This window comes from Phyllopteryx taeniolatus, chromosome 11, assembly GCF_024500385.1.
Source record: "Phyllopteryx taeniolatus isolate TA_2022b chromosome 11, UOR_Ptae_1.2, whole genome shotgun sequence".
NCBI classification, from domain to species: Eukaryota; Metazoa; Chordata; class Actinopteri; order Syngnathiformes; family Syngnathidae; genus Phyllopteryx; species Phyllopteryx taeniolatus.
In genome coordinates this window covers 6312831-6337150 of record NC_084512.1, presented here as the reverse complement: position 1 = coordinate 6337150, position 24320 = coordinate 6312831, and the positions used below count along the sequence as shown (strand labels likewise).

The window sequence follows — 24320 nt, the reverse complement described above, 5'->3', positions numbered from 1 at the left end:
GTTGTTTTGACCTGGTAAACATCCACCTTTTCCACGATGCTTCCAATCTGGTGGCCTGGGAGAAGAGCCCTTCGGTCTACTCTGGAACCCGACAGAAGGCACTGCGCTACGTTTTAGACAGGTACACTTAACAGTAGTAACCCTACTTTGGTTTTGCTTATGTCTTTAATCCATATTCATTTTCTTCTGACATCCCTAAGCACTCAGAATTATGTTCAGCATGGTTTGATAATAAAGTCCTCTATATAGCTGCTGTCCTCTACCTGGTAGGTTACTTCTCAAATAAATGGCATCAAAATGCACAACATGTCCTCCTGTCACCTCCACTTTGAATAACTATACGTATATGGGTGACATAGTTGAATTATGGGACACATTTTATTTACACCATTCTCTGTTTGATGAAAGAATGGCCCACCTTTTAATGGACAAGGATGTTTTCCTGCATTTTTATTATGCCCTTACGTAAATGGATTTACTGGCATGATGAAGATTCTATTTTGATTGAATCCTCTACTTGTACTATGGTTTTACAGCTGTTTTTTGTTTTTTTCTTGTAAATAGATGTAAATAGTTGAGTGTCAGACTTGTAGTTAGGTGGTGGAAGGGACAGAATGAAAATTCCCTTGGCTTAGTGGCATTTTCCACGCTCCCTGCTTTTAAAATCCTCAAGTTTAACCTCGCTGTTACTTCTGGGTCATATCGTTTAATTTAAAACTTCTTTTTATCTGGTCGGGCATCAGGGGTAAGTGGTGTGAAGGAAAGATGGGGAGGTTTTACATGTTTGAGACAGCCTGTTATATAGGCAGCCCAGTATAGGTTGTTGAGGGTACTGCGCCTCAGTCGCTCACGTTGGGGGAACCTGTCGTGCGCAGATCCGGAGCACCCGAATGAGGAAAAAAAGCTGGCAGTGCAGAAGGAAAGGAGGAGGAGCACAAAAAGGGTCCTTGCGCTCTGTAAAGGGCAATAAATAATGGGTCGGTCCTTTCACAGAGGCTGCTAACCTTTTGGCAGCCACCAGCAAACTCCATTATCCTCTGCTGATCTGGGAGGACAATGTGCCCGAGCTGGGCTTTGAATGAGGTCCTACCACCAACAGTGTTTCCATTCAGTGACTGGTTGGGAACCATCTTTTTGACTATTGTCCTAAATGTGACTCCCTACCCCCAGAAAGCAGAGCAGGAAAAGGGACAGGGGGAATATCTAAAGCCCAATCCCCCCTTCTTCTCCTCTCTCTTCCCTGTCGTGCCTCTCTGAGCTCAAATCTCTCATTGCTGGCTAAGGAGAGAAGGAAAAGGGGGCTGCTGAACACACCAGCACCTGAGCTCCATGAGGAGTCATTACATGAGTCTAACATACAGAAGACAGATCAGTGCTACTGGGCATCACACCTCAGCTAACACCTTATCTGGGGCCCAGGTTGTATAATGCAGCTTACAGCCCATTGAGAACTGATCTGATAAGCCTTTTCCTCTGTGCCTCTTTTAACTGCTAAATGGTGTTTATCTCCGAAGTGCTTCAAGGCCTCAGGGGAACAATGCTGAGAAGGAAGAGCATTTTGCCAGCCAGGCCTCAATGTTGAGACACATTAAAAGCACACAGCTCTGTAGCTTATGCTGTTGTTTGGGCCACTTCCATGAGTTTAGCGAAGCTCTTCTCACAACAAGTAGATGCAATAAGAAGCAACTCATTTCCTAAATATTTTTGTATTCACATACTATATATGAAAAATCTAAACATTATGCACTTATTAAATTTCAAATATATATTTTGAAGGCAGTCATTTTTGTTATCGTTTGCCAACAACAGCCAAAATATTAGATTTGTTTTTGTTTTGGCACTTTCCTAAATGACAAAAAAAAACTTTACAGACTATTTTTAAAATGAGGCTGTGAAATAATAGTGTGAGATAAAAATTTTACTTTTCTTACTAGTTAAAGCAAATGCCTTTTGTGTTTTGGAGTTTGTTTCTCTTTTTCCACGTCTATTCAGAGGGCTCAGCCTTATTCATTGGAGAACAGTTTTACATTACAACTGTGAAATCCAAGCATAAAAGCTCCTTTCGTGGCATGCCATTATTTTCACACAAATATAGTCCATTGTCACAGGGCTGAAGTTAATTTGATCAACATTGGGGACATTTAACGTTTTTGTTCGCTGAAAAGGCTTGTTTCATGCTCATTTTCGGACCATTGAAATGCAGTGATTGGCAGAAAAATAATGTTGCCTTTAACAATTCAAAGCAATTAGTTTCCCATGGGGAGGCAGTGGGCCACACTGGCTACCACACAGCGATGCTTTGTCATTTTATGGACGGTCATCAGTCAACTGTCAGAGTGTCTCAAAGAGCCCTACAACCTAAATGTTTCCCTTTCGGCTTTTCCCAGAACAACAGCCTGAAAGAGCACAGAGAGGCCGGCTAGTCTTCAGCTAATAGACATTTTGAGCAGCAAGAGGGTGGAATGGATAATCACAGGGGGATCTTCTATAAAGCCAAGATGATTTTTTTTTAAATCACTAGTGTTTGGGTGTGTTAATGTATGTGTTATAATAAATATTTTGACATTAATTTTACTACAACTGTATACATTAATTTGTATATTTACACATCAAATAGTTTCCTTAATATGTGAATTTAGAAATCACTGAATAAAAAGCAGACCCTATTTATTTGATTGTTCTATGTTCACACATCTAGTATCGATTTCTTTATTGAGTTATATAAATGTGTCTCCAAATATGACTGCATGTGACGGGTTGCACTGTGGGACGACTATTTCCTCATCCTGGGGGGGCCAGAGCTTCTACATTTACACAGACGCATGCACACACAACACACACACACACAATCACAATGTATTTTCAACACCTTATGAGAAAGTTGGATGTCCAACATTGCTCATTTGCAAATTAGGTACTTACTAAATTACCCAGGGTTGAAGTTTAACATTTCTCAACTTCAGTGACACTATTGCAAATACCGTGCATATGTATACAGTGTGTGTGTGTGTGTGTGTGTGTGTGTGTGTGTGCACAGTCACACAGTGGGGCAAAAAAGGACTTAGTCAGCCACAAATTGTGCAAGTTCTCCCACTTAAAAAGATGAGAGGCCTGTAATTTTCATCATAGCTATACTTCACCTACGAGAGACAAAATGAGGAAAAAAAAATCCAGAAAATCACATTGTCTGATTTTTAAATAATTTATTCACAAATTATGGAGTAAAATAAGTATTTGGTCACCTACAAACAAGCAAGATTTCTGGGTCTCACAAACCTGTAACTTCTTTAAGAGGCTCCTCTGTCCTCCTTTTGTTACCTGTATTAATGGCACCTGGTTGAACTCGTTATCAGTGTAAAAGACACCTGTCCACAACCTCAAAAAGTCACACTCCCAACTCCACTATGGCCAAGACCAAAGAGATGTCAAAGGATGCCAGAAACAAAATTGTAGACCTGCACCAGGCTGGGAAGACTGAATCTGCAATAGGTAAGGATCTTGGTGTGAAGAAATCAACTCTGGGAGCAATTATTAGAAATTTAAAACATACAAAACCACTGATAATCTTCCTCGATCTGGGGCTCCAGACAAGATCTTACCCCGTGGGGTTAAAATGATCACAAGAACGGTGAGCACAAATACCAGGACCACATGGGGGGACCTAATGAATGATCTGCAGAGAGCTGGGACCAAAGTAACAAAGGCTACCATCAGTAACACACTATGCCGCCAGGGACTCAAATCCTGCAGTGCCAGACGTGTCCCCCTGCTTTAAGACAGTACATGTCCAGGCCCGTCTGAAGTTTGCTAGAGAGCATTAGGATGATCCAGAAGAGGATTGGGAGACTGTCATATGGTCAGATGAAACCAAAATAGAACCTTTTGGTAAAAACTCTACTTGTTGTGTTCGGAGGAGAAAGAATGATGAGTTCCATCCAAAGAACACCATAACTACTGTGAAGCATCGGGGTGGACACATCATGCTTTGGGGCTTTTTTTCTGCAAAGGGACCAGGACGACTGATCCGTGTAAAGGAAAGAATGAATGGGGCCATGTATCGTGATTTTTTTTTTGTGAAAACCTCCTTCCATCAGCAAGGGCATTGAAGATGAAACGTGGCTATGTCTTCCAGCATGACAATAATCCCAAACACACCGCCCGGGCAACGAAGGAGTGGCATAGTAAGAAGCATTTCAAGGTCCTGGAGTGGCCTAGCCAATCTCCAGATCTCAACCCCATACAAAATCTTTGGAGGGAGTTGAAAGTCTGTGTTGCCCAGCGACAGCCCCAAAACATCACTGATCTAGAGGAGATCTGCATGGAGGAATGGGCCAAAATACCAGCAACAGTGTGTGACTTTTGACCTCTGTGGCGGTGGCGGACCTCACCACAGGCTCTTGGCGAGGCGAGATCTGCCACCGTCCCGGCGGCAAGGTCCGCCGCTGGCCGACTCGATTCTGCTAAGGAGCGGAGGTACTAGCCCAAGCAGGCATCTCCGTCTTCCTCACCAAGAGCCTGTGGTGAGGTTCGCCACCGCCACACTCAACCTGCGATTCAAAGTTTTGCTTTTCAATGTATTTTAATCGTCTTATGTCGAGCCCTGTGTAATGCATGAAAAAGTAAACGCCGACAGAGGTCGGTCAACCAATCATGTCAGACAGTCAGGACAGCCCACACCCTCAAAGAGTTCCTGGCTGAGGGGCATGAATGAGGCTTTCAAACACCGATCTTTACGATTTCCCGCTGTGCTCGCTGAGTTTACGTTGCCGCTTTGGCTGCCGGGAGGTCCGCAGCCGCCACGGGCTCAGCGGCGAGATCCGTTACCGCTCCGGCGGCGAGGTCCATAACTGGCTGACTCGGTCCCGCAAAGGAGTGGAGGTCCGAGTCCAAGCGGGCGTGTGCGCCTTCCTCGGGAGGGATTGAGGAGCGTCAGGGTTCTAAACACCAATCTTTTCGTATTCCTACTGAGCCGCCCTTGGTGAGCAAGGAGCAGACTGAACAAATTCTGTGCTCGCTACTGGCAAAGTCTGCCGCTGGCCGACTCGGTCCCACTAAGGAACAAAGCTCCGAGCCCACTCCGAGTGGGAGTGTAGCGTCCTCCTCGGCCATGTCAGAGGAGACAAACACCGGCGTGAGGCTGGCCGGCGGGGACACTCTGATGATCCAGTCCAGTCAGTCGCAGGGGGAAAAAAAATAATAATAAATCTTCCCTTCACAAATAAATATTTTCAAAATACAGTTTGTTTTTATCTTTTTATAAGCTAACACATTTACAGATACCAAATACTTCACACTGCTCTATTTAAAAACTGACTAAGAGCTGTCCATGAAATCACGTGTTTTTTTATTTTTCGGCTTGTTTGCAATCTCAAGTACAGCACTTTAGATGTGGAAGTTGAGCTTCATCAATGCAAACTTTCACCATGTCAACTCCTGAGTGGTTAATCACTCCAACACTGCCTTGGTAACAGGCGTTCAGAAAATATACAGAGAGATACTTCCATTGTATACAATAACTGTGGAATTTCCATCCCTAGTCTCCACCTGTTCTCAAGGCTCCCTTCCAGCATTTTCAGTTGATATAGCTTTAATTGACTTATTTCCTAACCTCTGTGTGACCGTCGCAACATCCCACACAGCACCCACTCTCATGTGTAGTGTTATTGGTGGAGTGGGCGTTGCAGAAGAGTTGTGTGGTTTGAACATGGGACGTGGGGAAGGTCTTCTTTGCAGTGTCAAAGGCCCTGTCAGGGCCACCCCTGACCTATTCAGAAAGACGTCACCAAGCACATTCTTCACAATGTTAACATTCTACCAAATTCTCAACATTTACTTATAATGGATGACCGTGCACAGCCCAGCCATTGTGTGCAAAGTTGAATTTGCCGGGCCAAATTATGGTAAGTCATCTTGTCAATATAATCATGACATGGCCCCCAGTTTCACCCTCTTAATCCTATATAGGCTGTCTTTTACGTCCCAGTTTAGCTGTCACTCATGGCATATAATCCTACGAGAAGTCAGTGAGGAATTATGACTGACTGGACTGAGAGAGAGAGAATGGATTGTGTGCTTGTTTTAATTCGTAGTTCTGTTTGTTCCCTGTCTTGATTTTGCAATATTGGATGTCTTTTGTGTCATGACCACATGCGTTTTTTTAGCTTCTTTTAAGTGTTTGTCTGAGAGCAGTTTAGATGCAGAGGAAGAGAATAGTAGTGGTTTAAGGAGCCTGGGAGCAGAGTTGGGGGGGGGGGGGGGGGGGGGTGCATATTATAAATTAGCGTCTGACCCCTGTCTTTGTGTGGCCCCCAAGGAAGGCCCAATGAAGGCCCCAGCCCAAACCTCAGTGAGAACGGGCCTTGTGAAGAGGCTCTTTCAGGAGTGTCACTGCACGATGAATTGGCCAGGAGAAAGCATGTTTATAGACTGTGTAAAGGAGTGTGTCTTTGTGGTAGAATGTCAGTGACACTGTTACAGTTTGCCTGAATGAACTGTGATGACGAGGCTAATGGGGGCCCCGGCAAAGGGTGAGGGTCAGCCAGCGGGGGTTGGAGGGTTTCTCTGGACCCCCCACTCTCAGAGCCTTTTCACACCCAGTAGCTGGAGCTAATGTTGCAATTCTTCGTTCCACACACAAAGGCAGAGAAAAAAAAGTCAACTTTCACACCAGCGGGTCAGCATGAGTGCTTTAGGAAATGATCATGTAAACAGAATGTTACCTTCTGACCTGTGGCTGATAGCTTAGAACAACAGACAAAACAGCCAAGCTTTGGGTGTTAGACATGGCTGTTAGTGGGATAAAACTACAGAATGTAGCCTTGAAAGGCTCCTCAAGGCAAACGCGTCACAAAGTATTTTGACAGACAGCCCAACTCAGATTTTGTATTCGAGTTTGGGTTGTCATGGATTTTTGTTTTTGTTTTTGTTATTTGTTTGTTGCAGCAGACATGGGGTAGATTGTGAATTAACAAGAACAAATCCATGAATTATAATGCCTGACAACCACAACAACTGATGGTACAAGTGTTCAGCTCTTTTACTGCCCTCCATAGAGGATAACAGGATAAACTGTGATGGACTGTGTTTAAATAGAGCTAGGTTTCTTTGCACCTGGATGTAAGGTCATTAAGAAAGAACATCAGTCCACTGTGAGTGTTTTTGAGTGGCTGCTTACATACAATTTACACATTTACTGCAAGAGTGAGCTCGTAAAAACTGGCGTTTCTGTGTTTTTCAGTTTTACTTACGCACAGTATGGTTGCTATACTACAAGTATAACTATATTGATTGTCAATCTGTCCACGTGAGAAAAATGACAGAAAACAGCCAGTAAAATTCCACCAACTGCTTGTACTCAGTCCTATCCATAACCTCTACTTAAAGGAGACGTGTTTTTCAGACTTTGTGAACCAACTTCAAAACAGTTTTTTGGTGTCCTAATAACATGTCTGTAAATGATCAAGGAGGAAAAAATATATATATATACATATATACACACACACAGTGGGTACGGAAAGTTTTCAGACACCCTTAAAGGTTTCACTCTTTGTTATATTGCAGCCATTTGTCAAAATAATTTAAGTTAATTTTTTTCCTCATTAATGTACACACAGCACCCCATATTGACAGAATTGTTGAAATTTTTGCTGATTTATTAAAAAAGAAAAACTGAAATATCACACAGCCATTAGTATTCAGACCCTTTGCTCAGTATTTAGTAGAAGCACCCTGTTGAGCTAATACAGCCATGAGACTTTTTGGGAATGATGCAGCAGGTTTTTCACACCTGGATTTGGGGATCATCTGCCATTGCTCCTTGCAGATCCTCTCCAGTTCTGTCAGGTTGGATGGTGATGGTTGGTGGACAGCCATTTTCAGGTCTTTCCAGAGATGCTGAATTGGGTTTAAGTCAGGGCTCTGGCTGGGCCATTCAAAAACAGTCACAGAGTTGTTCTGAAGCCACTCCTTTGTTATTTTAGCTATGTGCTTAGGGTCATTGTCTTGTTGGAAGGTGAACCTTCGGCCCAGTCTGAGGTCCTGAGCACTCTGGAGAAGGTTTTGGTCCAGGATATACCTGTACTTGGCCGCTTTCATCTTTCCTTCGATTGCAACCAGTCGTGCTGTCCCTGCAGCTGAAAAACACCCCCACAGCATGATGCTGCCACCACCATGCTTCACCGTTGGGACTGTATTGGACAGGTGATGAACTGTCCCTGGTTTTCTCCACACATACCGCTTAGAATTAAGGCCAAAAAGTTCTATCTTGGTCTCATCAGACCAGAGAATCTTATTTCTCACCATCTTGGAGTCCTCCAGGTGTTTTTTTAGCAAGCTCCGGGCGGGCTTTCATGTGTCTTGCGCTGAGGAGAGGCTGAGGAGAGGAGGGCCACTTTGCCATAAAGCCCTGACTGGTGGAGGGCTGCAGTGATTGTTGACTTTCTAGAACTTTCTCCCATCTCCCGACTGCATCTCTGGAGCTCAGCCACAGTGATCTTTGGGCTCTTCTTTACCTCTCTCACCAAGGCTGTTCTCCCCCGATGGCCCAGTTTGGCCGGACGGCCCGCTGTAGGAAGGGTTCTGATCGTCCCAAACGTCTTCCATTGCAGGATTATGGAGGCCACTGTGCTCTTAGGAACCTTAAGTGCAGCAGAATTGTTTTTTTTTTGTAACCTTAGCCAGATCTGTGCCTTGCCACAATAAGGTCTGAGCTCTTCAGGCAGTTCCTTTGACCTCATGATTCTCATTTGCTCTGACATGCATTGTGAGCTGTAAGGTCTTGTATAGACAGGTGTGTGGCTTTCCTAATCAAGTCCAATCAGTATAATCAAACACAGCTGGACTCCAATGAAGGTGTAGAACCATCTCATGGATAATCAGAAGAAATGGACAGCACCCGAGTTAAATATGTCATAGCAAAGGGTCTGAATACTTATGGCTTTGTGATATTTCAGTTTTTGTTTTTTTAATAAATCTGCTAAAATTTCAACAGTTCCATTTTCTTCTGTCAGTATGGGGTGCTATGTAAACATTAATGAGGCAAAAAAAAAGAACTTAAATTATTTCAGCAAATGCCTGCAATATAACAGTGAAAAATTTAAGGGGCTCTGAATACTCTCCGTACCCACTGTGTGTGTGTGTGTGTGTGTGTGTGTGTGTGTGTATGTATATATATATGTATATATATATATATATATATATATATATATATATATATCTCATTTTGTCTCTTATAGGCGAGGTATACCTGTGATGAAAATTACAGGCCTCTCTCATATTTTTAAGTGAGAGAACTTGCACAATTGGTGGCTGACATTTTGCCCCCACTGCTGGCTTAAATGGCACCCTGTGGAAGACCCCTCGATGGCGCCCCACCACCATCATGGCAGTGTTGGCTGGTACAACCACGATCCTCCCCCTTTTTCCATAAATTAGAAATAAATAACATGAAAAGTTCTTCATGGCATAATAAAATAAGAGAAAACAGAATGTAAGCTGTGAAACGATATACAATGTGTCTAAATGAATGTTAATTGCCACAGGTATGTGCAGTATGTACGGGCTGTGTACCAACTGTGAACTGGCTCAGGCTAAGACTAATAAAATGTCAAGCATATGCAAAGAGACCTAAAAGGATAAAATAAAACAGAAAACAGGTCATTAAACAAAAATTTTTTTTTTTTATATTTGTACAGAAAATAATTAAGTAACAAAATAGTTTAGGGGCAGATTTGTGTCATGCAGTTCACGAGCCCTCATCCGATCCCATATACAGTTGAGCCAATTGCGAGTATGGATTTTGTCAGATTGACAACCAGTGGGCTGGGTGTTTGGCCGTCTCCTGCCTCCCTCGGCGGTTAATGTTTGTACAGCTAGCTTGCTTGTACTAGTGGAATTAGAGCCCGGAGTATGGAACAAAATCCTTTTTCTCTTAACATAACATAATTTGTAAATGTGGCGCATGGACACATAGTCAAACACAATGGCTTGGGTGAGTTTATTATGTTGTTAAGCCCCACTCTTTTGGAGCAGTAGTGCAGAATGGCTTAGTCACAGACCCGTTTTCAGAAACAGATAACTTTATTTTACTTAGTTTCATTTCTCACTTGATGGGTGGGCATGGACTCCAGACAGACATATATATATATATATATATATATATATGGAAAATGGATGGATGGCTATATATAATATATCCATAATATTTCCCCTTTAATGGTGCATGCATCTCCAGCATGCCTTTGTTCTGAGCAAGCATGTTGAGGTTGTCACACTACCAGCACAGACTTCAGTGACATTCAGTGCTTAACAAATGTATTAGAGCGCCGCCCAGTGTACCATAATTTCTCGTGTATAATGCGCATCTGCTGTCGACCGAAGCTAACGTCACAACTGCTCATCACGTGACCAAACCCAGAAAACTGGTAGCGTACTTCCCATGCATGGTGCGATGACTGTAACAAAACTACAGTTTGATTACATGATGATTTGAACAAAATTTGGGCAAGTTTGGGTTCAAACCATCATGTACACTCGTAGGGGCACATACAACGTATTCTTTAAGATGCATATTATGCATTGGAGCTTGAATTGGGTACTGTACTGACTATTCACTCTACACTCTGTAGCTCATTTACTGCAGCACGTTTGCTCCTCTCCCTACAACCTCTTGGGCTCACATCAGTCTAACATAATATAATGTAAAGTTATAGCTGCATTATTTCTTTTATTCTTTCACCTTCCTGCTCTTCACTCTCACTGGCTCACAGAGAGGAAGTGACCATGGATTAAGACAAGCAGCCACAACACAGACCCACCACCAAGAAGTGGCCTCTCGCTTTACGGCCCTCATAAATATATTGTTATTGGAGCATAGGAAGTTCATGGCGAGATGTATCGACACGATTTGGAGTGATAGTGAGCCAAGCATCCTGGATCATTAATTACACATGAGGCTTCCACGTTAGCTTTAATTTCCAACAGCTCTGTGGAAAACCCAACAAATACAGTCCCCTCCAAAGGTATTGGAACAGCAAGGTCAATTCCTTTGTTTTTGTTGTAGACTGAAGACCTTTGGGTTTCAGATCAAAAGATGAATATGAGACAAAAGTTCAGAATTCCAGCTTTTATTTACATCTAGATGTGTTAAACAACTCAGGACAGAGCACCTTTTGTTTGAAGCCACCCACTTTTCAAGTAAGCAAAAGTATTGGAACATGTGACTGATGGGTGTTTCTAGTTGCTCAGGTGTTGCCTTTTAGATTGATTGCTTAAACATTAAATAGTGCTTGTCTTTGGCTTTGGGTTTCACCTATGAAAACTGCCTTTGCTGTTAAGCAAACATGAAGCCCAGAGAGCTGTCTATGGGAAAAAAAGCAACCCATTTTGAAGCTGAGAGAAGAGGGAAAATCGATCAGAGCGATTGCACAAACATTGGGCATACCCAATTTGGAATGTCCTGAAAAAGAAAAGAAACTCCTAGTGTACTGAGCAACAGACATCGAACAGGTTGGCCAAGGGTATCAACAGCAGTTGATGACAGAAAAATTGTGAGAGCTGTGAAGAAACACTCAAAGACAGCAGTCAGTGACATCACTGCCAACCTCCACAGGGCAAGGGTGAAGGTGTCACAATCCACTGTTCAAAGAAGACTTTGGGAGAAGAAATACAGCATACGGGCCATACCACAAGCTGATGTCCACTCATCAGCAAAAAGAATCGGAAGGCCAGATTGGATTTTGCAAAGAAGTACAGAGATGAGCTAGAAAAGTTTTGGAACAAAGTTTTCATTATTATTTTGGTATTCATTTGGTTGTGTGCTGTGAGATCTTTCCAATGTAAAATGGTGCCTTGGCTCTATAAAGGTTGGGAATCACTGACTAGACCGCATGTACACAGGCACTCGGTCTTATTTATCTCTTATGCAGCTGACGTAGTGCGATGCTAAATTCAGAGCTATCTTTTAGATGGATCTTCTGTAGTTCAAGTCAGGACTCTCTACTTTAGATCAAAGTGAATTTACTTCAAAACTGATCTGCATTACAATCAAAGTAGGTTAGCAAAGGAGGTGATCAAGATCTCCTAATTAAATTGTGGTGTCATCTGACAAATGCATCTTTGAATTGAGGGCAATTTTACTTCCTTTACCAGTCAAATAAGCCTAAACCTGTTCCAGAAGGACATGGCGATGGGAACTGTAATCCCTCGCCCATGTTCTCCTGCTGCATGTACAGTACGATAGTAACTTCATTCAAACATACTCTAGCTCCTTTGAAAAGACAACAATACTCAGTACGATTTAGGTTACTTCATTTAGCTTCCTGCGATAGTCAGTGAAACTGTAATGTTTTGAAGGCTGAATGTATTTAAAATCTTCTGGGGTTGAAGTGTTAAGAGCTATTGCACAGTATTTGCAGTGGATTTAAGCGCTATAAATCTGCTCCGAATTGAATTATGTTATTTCTCTTCTCTTCCGTCCTCCTATGTTAAGCATATTCTATGCTACGATACAAAATAACTGGATGTCTTGGAAAATATATCCCATGTAAACCTCTTATCAGACTAATCAGACCACAAGGTGGTGCTGTGACCTTCATCATCTAACTACTTAAAGGTCAAATCAGTGGTAAGACGGTGTTTAGCAGATCTTAGATAATTATGTATTCCAGAATTATTGAAAATGTATATACTTTGTATACATTTGTATATTCAGAATGTTTTCTGATTTAACTGCGTACGATTGTGAAATTTATTTCTGGGTGCGTTCAAGTCAAATATCAAGTCATCCTGCTCAATAGGTTCTGTCTATCAAGTGGTTGTCATATTTTGCAGGATCACGGACCAGCGGTTTGAAAAGGTGCCATATTTCGTCTTCGGGGATTTTAACTTCAGGTTGGATTCAAAACAGGTGATTGAGGTGAGCGCTCTTCTCTTGTGTTTGATGAGCCAGCAATCAGCATGCTAAACCGGCTAATTGTGTGAATAGGTCTGTGTGATGTGTGGAATATGGATATAGCTGTCAAATAATAAGACAATACAAGCAATGTAATGTACTATCAAAGTAATTGTGACACAAACTATGTGTGTGAGAGAGAGTAAGACTGCAATATACAGTAGTAAAAGTGGTTTAGTAGCACTGCCTCTTTAGAGTTGTGACTCATTAAAGGTTTCACTGTGGATGGCCCAGCTGTGTTTGCTAACTGTGTCTCCAAGTGCATTGTTATGTTATGCTGCCATTCATTGCTCTTGCTCTGTCCCTTCCTTTCCTGCACCCTCCCTTCCTTCTCTTGGTGCAAATGAGGCCAGCAAGAGGCAAGGTAGTGCAGTCATTCCGCATTCTCCTAAGAGGAGATGCAGAGGGGGGTTTAGTGGCATCACAAGTCATAAAGGCACACTAAAGACAAGGGGTGTTCGTTGATAACAGAGTGGGAGAGCTTCTTGTTCCTCGTTCCTCTCCCTCCTCTTCCGTACAATGGCTTTCGAATCAGTGCCCCTGTTCAAGGTGTGGGTATTGTTCATTTCAACCAGGAGGCCATTCATGAGAGAAAGGAGGAGGGGAAGTTTTCTGAATGGAGGGGTTTTGCTCAATGGCTTAGGAAGGACTTCACTCTGTGTGGTACACACGAGGAGAACAGGAGCAGGGTAGTCATCTAGCCACTAGGGGGCCTGTAGATCATGTCTGAAAGTGGTCAACCAAGTTAGATATACAGTGAACCCCTGGGGTATCCATTCCAGACCCATGCGCAATAGGTGAGAGGTTTGAATCTGAGCTCCAGGCTTCCTGTGTGCACTATGTATAGTTTCCTCGTGGTTGTGTGGGGTTTCTCCAGCATATAAACCGCGTCTCCCCCGAAGCGGCTAAGATGGGTTCCAGATAACCACGAACCTCATGAGGATAAGCGTATATAAAATGGAGAAGCACAAAAATGAACGCATAAAGCATGGTGAATCTACATCCGCTTACCTACGTACAGAATGTGTGTGTGTTGCAAAAGTGTTTCAGCAAATCATTATCCACTAAACGCACGAGTCCTGTCTTGGTGCTGGCCAATTAGAGGCAGAGTAGGGCAGGTTATCATAACAAAAATACAATGAACACGAGACTTTTTTTTCCCGGACTCGATCAATTTTCATTGTTGAAGTAACGCAACAGCCGCTCACGACACGGCGAGCCGCTGCTGGAAGGGCTTTGGGTCCGTAGATGCAAACAACTGGGACATTTTAGGGGAAGTTAACTATTTATTACATGCGCTAGCCCGCGAGCTAACTAGCTAGTGTGCTAAAGAGCTACACAGCTTGCTCTGGCTCGCTCGATTGTGGCCACTTCCACAACACTGCCGCCTAGTGGATGGAAGGACAGGTCTTTCCACACGTCGTGAATATTCTCAACTTCTTTGTGTGTGAATATCTTGAAAACTGCGGTACGTTTGTCTCAGAAATAATTGCACATGCCCGCTGATCCACAAACGCTCCAACGATTCACTAGCAGAATTTAATATTTACAAATGATAAATCGTGATAAATTCACACACAACATTAGAAAAACACGCATAAATCGCAGATACATTTGTGGATTTGAAAAACGTGTAAATCACGGATATATTTGTGGATCTAAAAAACACGTTTAAACTGCGGATGTATTTTTGGATCTGAAAAAACGTGTAAATAATTTTGAGACAAAACTCTCCCCATACATTTTTGCAGAATTCAAACAATTTTGCAACGAAGAGTTGGCCAAAATATCTCCACAGAGATGTGAAAGAAAGCGCCCAACCAGTTATTAGGGTTAGGGGGCCATTACTTTTTCACACAGGGCCAGGTAACTTTGAATAGTTATTGTCTTTTAATAAATGAAATCACCATTTAAAAACAGCATTTTAAGTTCACTTGGGTTATATTTGTCTGATATTTACATTTGTTTGATGATTTTAAACAAAGTGGGGAAATCATCCAAAAATATAATAATTTTTGGAGGGAGCCAATACATTTTCCCGGCAGTGTATATACTGTTAAAACCCATAAAAAAGTATCGCTTTAAAAGCTGTGCTATAGCAGGGTGCGACCGGTGAACAAGATACTGTGTAGCTTCCCCCGCTATAGCTTGTTCACTCTAAGTCACATGTTTTTTGCTTTACAGTCTATCAGGGGCATTGACAGCTAACCTCAAAGTTTGTGCAGTACATTTGATTTTGGTTTAGTAATTAGGTTACATTTACTTGCACATCTTCTGAATGAGTTTCTTTGCAGATAATGCATCTAAGGCTAGGATTTTCAACAGCTGGTTGTACAAACAGCGGGGCCATTGAGAAGTCAATGATTGCAATTAACTGTCACCTGGTCCACATTTAGTTTGTCACAGTAATCATTTAGATAGATACTGTAGATAAGATGGATGGATGGATCAATGGATGGATGGATCGATGGATGGATCGATCGATGGATCGATCAATCTGAGACTTTATTCATCCACCAGGGAAATTCTCTGTTCCAGCGGTCTACACAATCCAAAAAACATTACAAAACAAGGCAAAGCAGGGATGCAGAATTACTAATAATATTAAATATATGGAAAACATAAATATAAATGTTAAACAAAGTATCTAAAGATCCTTAAGACATGAAAAATATGAAACATATCAATTAGTAGTGCTCCGACCGATGGGCCACCCATCATGATTGGCCATTTTCCGCGGAAAACTCATGATTGGAGCCCGTCTATCAATGCCTTTCATTGCTGATCACCCGCGGCTCGTACATTGCAGCCTGCAGAGAATGTGTGCAGTGTAGCGTAAGGCTGGGCAAATAATAAAAATTTGAGCGTGCTTTAAGCTGTTTATTGACAATCCAGTTGGAGTTTACCGTAAAACTAAACGCACAACAAAAATAATTACCCTCATTTTATGTTAAAATAAAAGACATTGTTTTGGAATTTGCCAGCTTATGCTCACAGTTATTGGAAACCCCTATTGACGGGCTACCTAATATTAGCATTTGATCACAGGAGGGATTTACTTTCAAATATTAAATATTCACACACACACGCCCAGTGACACATACAGACAGTTAAAATAACAATACTCACAGATATCAACTCTTCCTATTCTGTGACAAACAAATTTATTTAAATTATAACACTTTCTTCTTCTACTCTTTTTAGCTTACAGTAAACGAGGATCTTTTGTCCTCGAGAGTGCTGTTTTTCTTGGAGGTGAAGGTAGACAGCTGAGTCTTGACCTTGGAGTTTGCCCGTCTGTGTTGTACCATGCCTCTGCTCAGTGGTTGCTTGGTTTCCCCAATGTCAAGTGCAGTGAGGAATGCACAGATACATATCTGTACATTCTCCACTGCACTACACTGCACTGCACACAGCTGTCTACTTGCACCTCCAAGAAAAACAGGACTCTTTTGAGGACAAAAATGTGGAGGACAGATGGTTTGAAAGAGGGGTGAGAAAGGCCGTATACACAGAGTTGCAAAAACAATCGCCTAACAGAGGAGGGGTCTTACGACATCACCTGTCTCCTACTTACAATGCTGTCCTTTCGTCCATTCCAAATAAACTCAATAACTCTGACTCCAACAAACAGCATGGCCTCCTTGACCACTGGGTAACTCCACGGCCACTTTACAATTGAATGGAATATCAATGAGGGAGTTTCCGCCCAACAATTCTGGTGGATGTTCAGTGGCCTCTCGGCCGAGCGGCTTGACGGCTCTCCACCTTTTTTGCATTCTAAATAAAGGATTGCACACGTAGTATGGGGCATGCTTCTAAGTTGGAGCATAACTAGTTGAGTTTTCCACACAAACACTAGCTAATGCATCCTAACACAGCCTTGTTGCATGAACTAATGAAGCCTGCTCGGATGAGAGGCGAAACGTCTTCTAAGACAAACAAAACTGGAGCAGTCCAGTTGCGATCGATTCAATGCCCTGAGAATGAAATGACCTGAATGACGATATTCACAGGCAAATTAAAACAATAATAATACAAAATAGACAAGACATCACTAATTTTCTGAAGAGTCAACAAAAACTGAACCGAAAACCATCAGCACAAAACCAATATACGAACCAAACCGTGGAATTTGTGGACCGTTCCACCCTTTGTTGTTCGTGTTTCCCTCATACGCTGGAATTAAAACGCTGCCTGGGATTGGGAGGAGGGATTTCTTCAGTCTGTCAGTTGAGTAGGGGAGTGAGAGCAGTCTGTCACTGGTGCTGTTCAGTGGATGCTGTGGATGGCCCATGATGGACAGAAGCTTGTTCAGCAGGCTCCTTTCAGATGTCAGGCTGCCTAACTCTGTGCCCATGACAGAGCCCGCCTTTCTCCTCAGTATATCAAGTCAAGAAGCATCCCCTTTCATATATATATACATATATAGATAAATAGATAGATGGATAGATCGATATACATGTGTGTGTGTGAATGGGTGAATGTGAGGCTTTGTAAAGCGCCTTGGGGACTGTGATAGTGTAGATAAAGCGCTATATAAGTGCAGTCCATTTACCATTTAAAAATAATAATTTACGAACAACAATATATTTCCATTTATGATGATAAACATGTATTTGCTGAATTTAAAGTCTTCTTGGACTATCGACTATTTTTCCTACTCGATACTGAATAGGCTTAACAATGAATGTGTGTTATCATATTCAGCATTGAGTTGTTTGCTTCATATGCAAGACGACCGTATATATCATGGAAGATTTACTTCCAATCTATGGATTATCGAACAATTGCTCTTTGGTGATATTTTTAATATTGTGCTAATAATAGTGCAGTATTGCTAGCAAATTATCACACTGATATTGGATCATTCAGTTATTCTGAAATCCCCCCCCTCCCTTATTTATTATGGATGTATCATCTGAGCCATATTTTGGCTATTTAGACCTCCATAGAGTGACTCTCTAACATGGACTGATATAGTATAAAAGTGTCAATTCCATATTAAAAAAAACCCACCTTTTTTCCAGAAAAGGCCCTTGTGACAGCTGCTTCTGTTTGACCCAGTTTTTCATGTGTTTTTTCATATTTGGCTAAGACCGCCCCCTTTCCTCTGATTGGTTGCTGCTGTGTAGGAGACCCACATGTGAGTGCACGTGTATATGTTAACAGCGCTTGCTCGGGAGCGTAGAGGTAGGCGGAGATCTTCGCGAGTGAGGTACAGTAGCTTGCGAAATTCAAATGACCTGTTTTGAGGCCTCTTGGCGGAAAAACGTCTCAAACTCAGGAATGAGTGGACAATTTTAATTCATGTTTCACATGTTTACTGAGACCCCATAGTGACAATATTACATCCCAAATACTAGGGAAAAAAATGGTTTGGCGAAATACGAGACCTTTAACATGTACAGTACACCTAATCTAGATAACTCTCCTCTCATGTTTTCTCCCTTGCCCGTTCTGGTCTGTGGTAGGTAACCACAAACCCACTCCTTGTCTCTACCACACTGACATGCTGTTTGAGTGCGGTCGGGGTCTTGACCCCTTTTCCAGGGATGTATAAGGCTTCCCTCAGCGTGTGTCCATCTCTGCCCCCTCCCCTCTATGCTGCTCTTTTCATATACACCTTGGCCCCCATTCACGTCCAGGGGGGGTCGGGGGGGGGGGGGGGGGGTTAGGAAGAAGAGTCGTGCACAATTACACTCACAGAAACATAGATAGTTTCTCTTCATCTTATGGAGTGTTCCTCAAACATACTGACCATTTAGTGGCAACACAAGAAAAGGCTGGTGATGTCATCTAGCTGCCATTAAAGAAGCTGTTCTGCTTCAAATAAACCCGTCCAATGGTGGTCAAATGGTCTGATTTAACTGTGACCTGCATATTAGCAACTAGGAGAGCTGTCACATCACCAATAAACAAATGGGTTGCAACCATGGCACAGGAAGTAACTCAAAGCCAGTAGGCTGTTTTAAGGCCTTTAATGACGATTAATGTCAACTAGACAATTAGTGCACATTCACCAAAGTGTTTAACTGGATCGATCGCCCGCGCTTATCTGAAGAGACACACAGGCTGCCTCTCACTCACTGTATCTTTTTCTTTATTACCTCTCCTGTGCAGCTAATTGAAAATTGTTGTGCTGAGGGATGTATATTTTTTGGGTGAAATAAATCTAACTAAATTTACAGTAAATGCTTTTTGAATTTTTGGACAACATTGATACAGTTGTCTGCAGGCCCCAGAATCACTGGGTGGAAAATACTCCTGTACATTTCTGTCCAGCTGCAGACTCCTTCTCCACATTGTTGGCTCCCTCTGGGTGACTTAACTGCAGACCATCAACCATTTGACACTCCCCTGTCACCCATCCGTACTTGTGGTGGGTGAATGGAACCGGGGATATTTGTATTATTATGTACAGAAAAGGACGTGGGTTTGGAAAGAGGTGGGCTTGTTATTGTCACAGGGTAAATTCCAGGTGGCAAATTCCTGGCATGCTTCTGCGGCAGGATCAGTAACCAAAGGCCTACAGCAGCCCCCCTTCTCTCCAGCCAAGGCAACCCTATTAATTGTGTCCGACAGAGGGAATTGGTTTGAATTGACCTCCATTCAGCGGCCCTTTGACTGGCAGACAAAGGACACAGCCACGTGGAGACTAATGTTAGGGCTGAGCAGCCTGGAGGCCATCCAGACCCCACCAACCCACCTCTCCCATGGGGTCTGGTCATGCTTTAGCTTGATCATGCTTTGCATCAGTGCTGATGAAACATGAAACGGCAAAGAAAGAGTTTTGAACTTTTGAAGATGGCTCTAACTTGTTGATGTCTTCTCTGGTTCCTTTAGAACCTTCATGTTCACACAATAGTCAATCTGGTGATGATTATTTAAATGTGAAATGTAGCTCTATTATGTATTGATGCTGACTGCAAATTGTTAAAAAAAAAAACATCCTGTGCTTGATAATGAAGTTTTTGACAGCTTTTCAAGAGGCCATGAAGGATATTTTCAATGGCTCTTCTTAAATTAATTTCTCATGTATAATGCGCACCCCCCCCCCCCAATTTTTTTTTATCATAAGTCAATAGTGCGCATTATACATGGGTATAGGAAAAAATGGAGGGGGGGGGGGGGAACTTTCACATTTTATAACTGTATGCCGCCATCTAGAGGTTATGAAAAAGCTGTACACTTTCTTTCCAATGTCACCGCCACCTAGAGGTTATGAAAAAGGTGTAGCCTACACTTTCATTCCAATATGACAGGGGTACGTATGACTGCATTTACTGTATGTAGAGTTGTGCTCATAAGTTTACATACCCTGGCAGAATTTGTGAATTTTTTATTTTCTTTATATATATGACTGAACAACAACCATCATTAATTTCTTTATAGTTATGTTTTGTTTAATGATAATGCTTTTCTGAAATGCTTGACAGTTTAATTGAATCCCATTGAAATAAAATTAAATGTGATTCGCCTAGCCCTTCATGTTTTCTTTGAAGAATTGTACCCATCTTACAAATTCTGCCTTGGTAATCAAACATATGAGCACAACTGTGTGTTTTCTCATTTACTAAATAAAAGTAAGGCTGTGAATTTCAAAATAAGAGCAAGTAAATAAAAAAAGTATTACATGTTCAAATAAAGTGCTTAACTTCAGAATAATTCTTTGAAATTGTACTTCATTTTGATAATATGGGTAGAAGCAAAATCATGCATTGTAAAATTGCATTATACATTGGTAGAAGGGTTTTCCAGAATTTTGAGGTCAACTTTGGGGGTGCGCATTATACACGAGAAATTCCGGTATTTTCCAGACTCCAAAGAGTCTCCAGTTGTATTCCCGAGTTAAGACTGCCGTCATGCCCCCCCCCCCCCCCCCCCCCTCTCGCTCTCTCTCTCTCTCCCCTGTGCTCTATGGCACAATAGATATAACCATCATGACATGGCCACCACGTCAATGCCCCACATTCAACGTGGCCGCCACGTAGGCACGGGAGGCACGTCTTTTGGAATTGGATCTATTTTATTTTTTTATATATCTGTGACCAGGAAGTACGTCTGTCCCATTCTCTGCCTGCATTGCGCCACAGCGCAAGTAAACAACAGCGGTCAAACTTTGTCAACGGCAGTTTAAGTGACAAACGGAAACGATTATCGGATTATAAATTATATTGGAGACCACTGTAAATCTTATGTCTTCAAACCCCTTCCGAGAAGTTTGTTCCAACTGTCAGGTGAATTTGCATGCCGATGATGCAGTACTATATACAGTACATACAGTTAATGCTGGATGACATATCGAGAAGCTCAATTCGATCGATATTTTATTAATGCTCGATATAGAAAATGGGAATCATCGATTTTATTTGTTTGCGCGTCCACGAGATTTCGTTGCCTTTCACCATGTAAGTAAAACCATAACTTAACCTAACTTAGTAGTTAATTGTGAATGAGGAGTGGTAATAAACATTGGATTGCTGATGCGTGCTATCGTATCTCCTTCTTAAACTTTTAACTACAACCCCAATTCCAATGAAGTTGGGATGTTGTGTTAAACAAAAATAAAAACAGAATACAATGATTTGCAAATCATGTTCAACCTATATTTAATTGAATACACTACAAAGACAAGATATTTAATGTTCAAACTGATTAACTTTTTTGCAGTCATGAAATTCTAAGATAAACTTAATTGTTTTTAGCAAATAATGCTAAAAACAATGAAGTTTATCATTTTGAACATTAAATATCTTGTGCATTTGCATTACACATCTAATTGTGTCTTAAAAATTACTTATAGACGCGCCTCTGTTTTTTTTGGCAATGTTTAACACGGGCCTAACAGTGCATCTGTCTGCAACAAATGTCCGTACGGTAAACATGGACAGTGGCCAAATTGTTCCGGGTGGCGTAAATTGGTTCCGGCTGGCGCAAATAAGCTTTTATTAATATGTTTTATTGCCTCGAGGCAGAAATTTTTGCGTCAACCAATTTTTGTGGTCAACTTAGCCGAGTTAGCCTTTTTTTTCACAGCCCTATCATAGTAGCAATCTAATATATGACTATGAAACGAATATTCCTTCCTGGAGTAATATATCAACCCTATTTACACAAACATTCCATACACTTTTATAAACACAATTAGAAAGAAGTATAAGATGTATTAGAGGGATGTGTGAGCGAGCTCAAGCGTTTGCATGTTTGTGCATGCGTATGTGCGCATCTTTGATGTGGCCTGTAGTCGTGAATCAACTACATTAGTGACAGGCTCAGGGCTCAATGCCGAGACTCCTAGTATATTTAAAATCCCTCCTAATTAAACTTAATAGAATGTAAATTTAATATCTGTACAGATTGTGTGCCGCTGGCTAGCCTTGTCCAATTTATGGATTGATAGAGGCCGGCAGGAAGGTTAATTGCTGACTTGATCTACTGTCCCCATGACATGACGTGGAGCTGTTTAAATCGGCCCGATCTGTCGCTACATGGATAGATTTCATTAGGCTTTGCTTTCCCCTCGCAAGAGATGGTTTTGAATCAGCACCTCCTGTTTGTTTTTGATGAAATTGCAGAGGTACAGACCAGGCATCAATCTTCTGTCCTTTGTCCTTTCTCTTGCTTGAGCAGCATGAAATGAAAGGTGGGGGTCCTTGACTAGCCCCTCTCCCCGTGAATGCGTGTAAAATAATAATAATGACAGGTTAACATGATAGAACATTCATTTTTTCACATAGTGAAGTTTCTCGAGTCACAACCCCCACACACACACGCACACAAAACAGACTGTGGAGATAAATAACTTGTAACTATTATAGTTACAAGTTATTATATACAGTACACACATTTTGTGTGTGTGTGTGTATATATATATATATATATATATATATATATATATATATATATATATATATGTATTACACTTTACAACGATCTGATCGGCTGATCGGCTTTGTCATAATTCGCAGAGCCGATTCCTCCACATAAGACATTTACTCCGCGTTTCCATCGTGTACAGAATATTTGAATCCAAAAACTAGTTTATGTTTAGCCTTGTCGCGTGTCTTTTGACATAGTACTGTAAATATCTGAATGCCAATAAAGTTTAAAAAAAAAAAAAAACTCGTTGGTGTGGGAGAGACAACACGTAATGCGTGGATGAGACTACATGACCAATTTGGTCTTTCACGATTTGATGTCAGACTACTCCAATAAAATCTTGTATTCCAATACCACCGCATCCCGTCTTTTACGATCACTGGGCTTTATCCTTTCAACTCAAATGCAACCTGATACACTCATTACCACGACAACAACAATGGATCCCGCTGCGTGTATTATAAGAATGAAATGGGGAAAACACTGTCGTGGTGGTCACCGGTGGTCAGAAAAGGACTTTAATACAAGAATTGCTTGAGTTATGTTCACATACTTTTAATACGATACAGCTCGCAAGCAGGCAGCAAAACGTTATGGAGCCTAGCAAGCTAATGGTTGTACGTAAACATACTGGCATTCTGTCTGTCATGCTCTAAAGTTTCGGTGTGAAGTAATTTAATTACAATAAAGTAATTTAATTACAGTAAGTTAGCACCCATTATTTCTGTCATGTTGTCATGTTGGTTTGACCTGACTGATTAGGATATATGACCTGACAAGAGAATACTTTTGAAGATATTCAGCATACAGTACACAAGTATATACAGTAAATGAGCAAGTCATTTAAATAGACACATTGCTCCATCTTGTGATCAAATCGGTGATGTTTTTTTTTTTTTAAACCCGGTGATCGACCCCAAAAATCCTGATCGTTTAAAGCCTACATATATATTTATATATATATATATATATATATATATACATACATATACATACACACACACATACAGTGGGTACGGAAAGTATTCAGACCCCCCTTAAATTGTTCAATTGTTATATTGCTAAAGTCATTTAATTATTTTTTTTTCCTCATTAATGTACACACAGCACCCCATATTGTTGAAATTTTTGCAGAATTATTGAAAAAGAAAAACTTAAATATTACACAGCCATAAGTATTCAGACCCTTTTGAGCTAATACAGCCATGAGTCTTTTGGGGAATGATGCTTTTCACACCTGGATTTGAGGATCCTCTGCCATTCCTCCTTGCAGATCCTCTCCAGTTTTGTCAGGTTGGATGGTGAACGTTGTTGGCAGCCATTTTTCAGGTCTTTCCAGAGATGCTCAATTGGGTTTAAGTCAGGGCTCTGGCTGGGCCATTCAAGAACAGTCATGGAGTTTTTCGGAAGCCACTCCTTCATTATTTTAGCTGTGTGCTTCGGGTCATTGTCTTGTTGAAAGGCGACCCTTCGGCCCAGTCCGAGGTCC

The 24320-nt window shown here is 41.6% G+C and overlaps 1 protein-coding gene across 4 annotated transcripts in view; it reads left to right on the top strand.

Annotated features, from left to right (window-relative positions):
• The window catches only part of LOC133485533 (inositol polyphosphate-5-phosphatase A-like), a 211900-nt gene that overhangs the window by 137217 nt on the left and 50363 nt on the right, over positions 1 to 24320 (top strand). For 3 of the 4 annotated variants that reach the window (XM_061789372.1, XM_061789371.1, XM_061789369.1), the window contains 2 exons: positions 2 to 121; positions 12829 to 12913. In XM_061789372.1, the coding sequence (XP_061645356.1) occupies positions 2 to 121; positions 12829 to 12913 (205 nt within the window). The remainder of the gene's footprint in view (position 1; positions 122 to 12828; positions 12914 to 24320) is intronic. The other variant, XM_061789370.1, reaches the window with a different exon arrangement.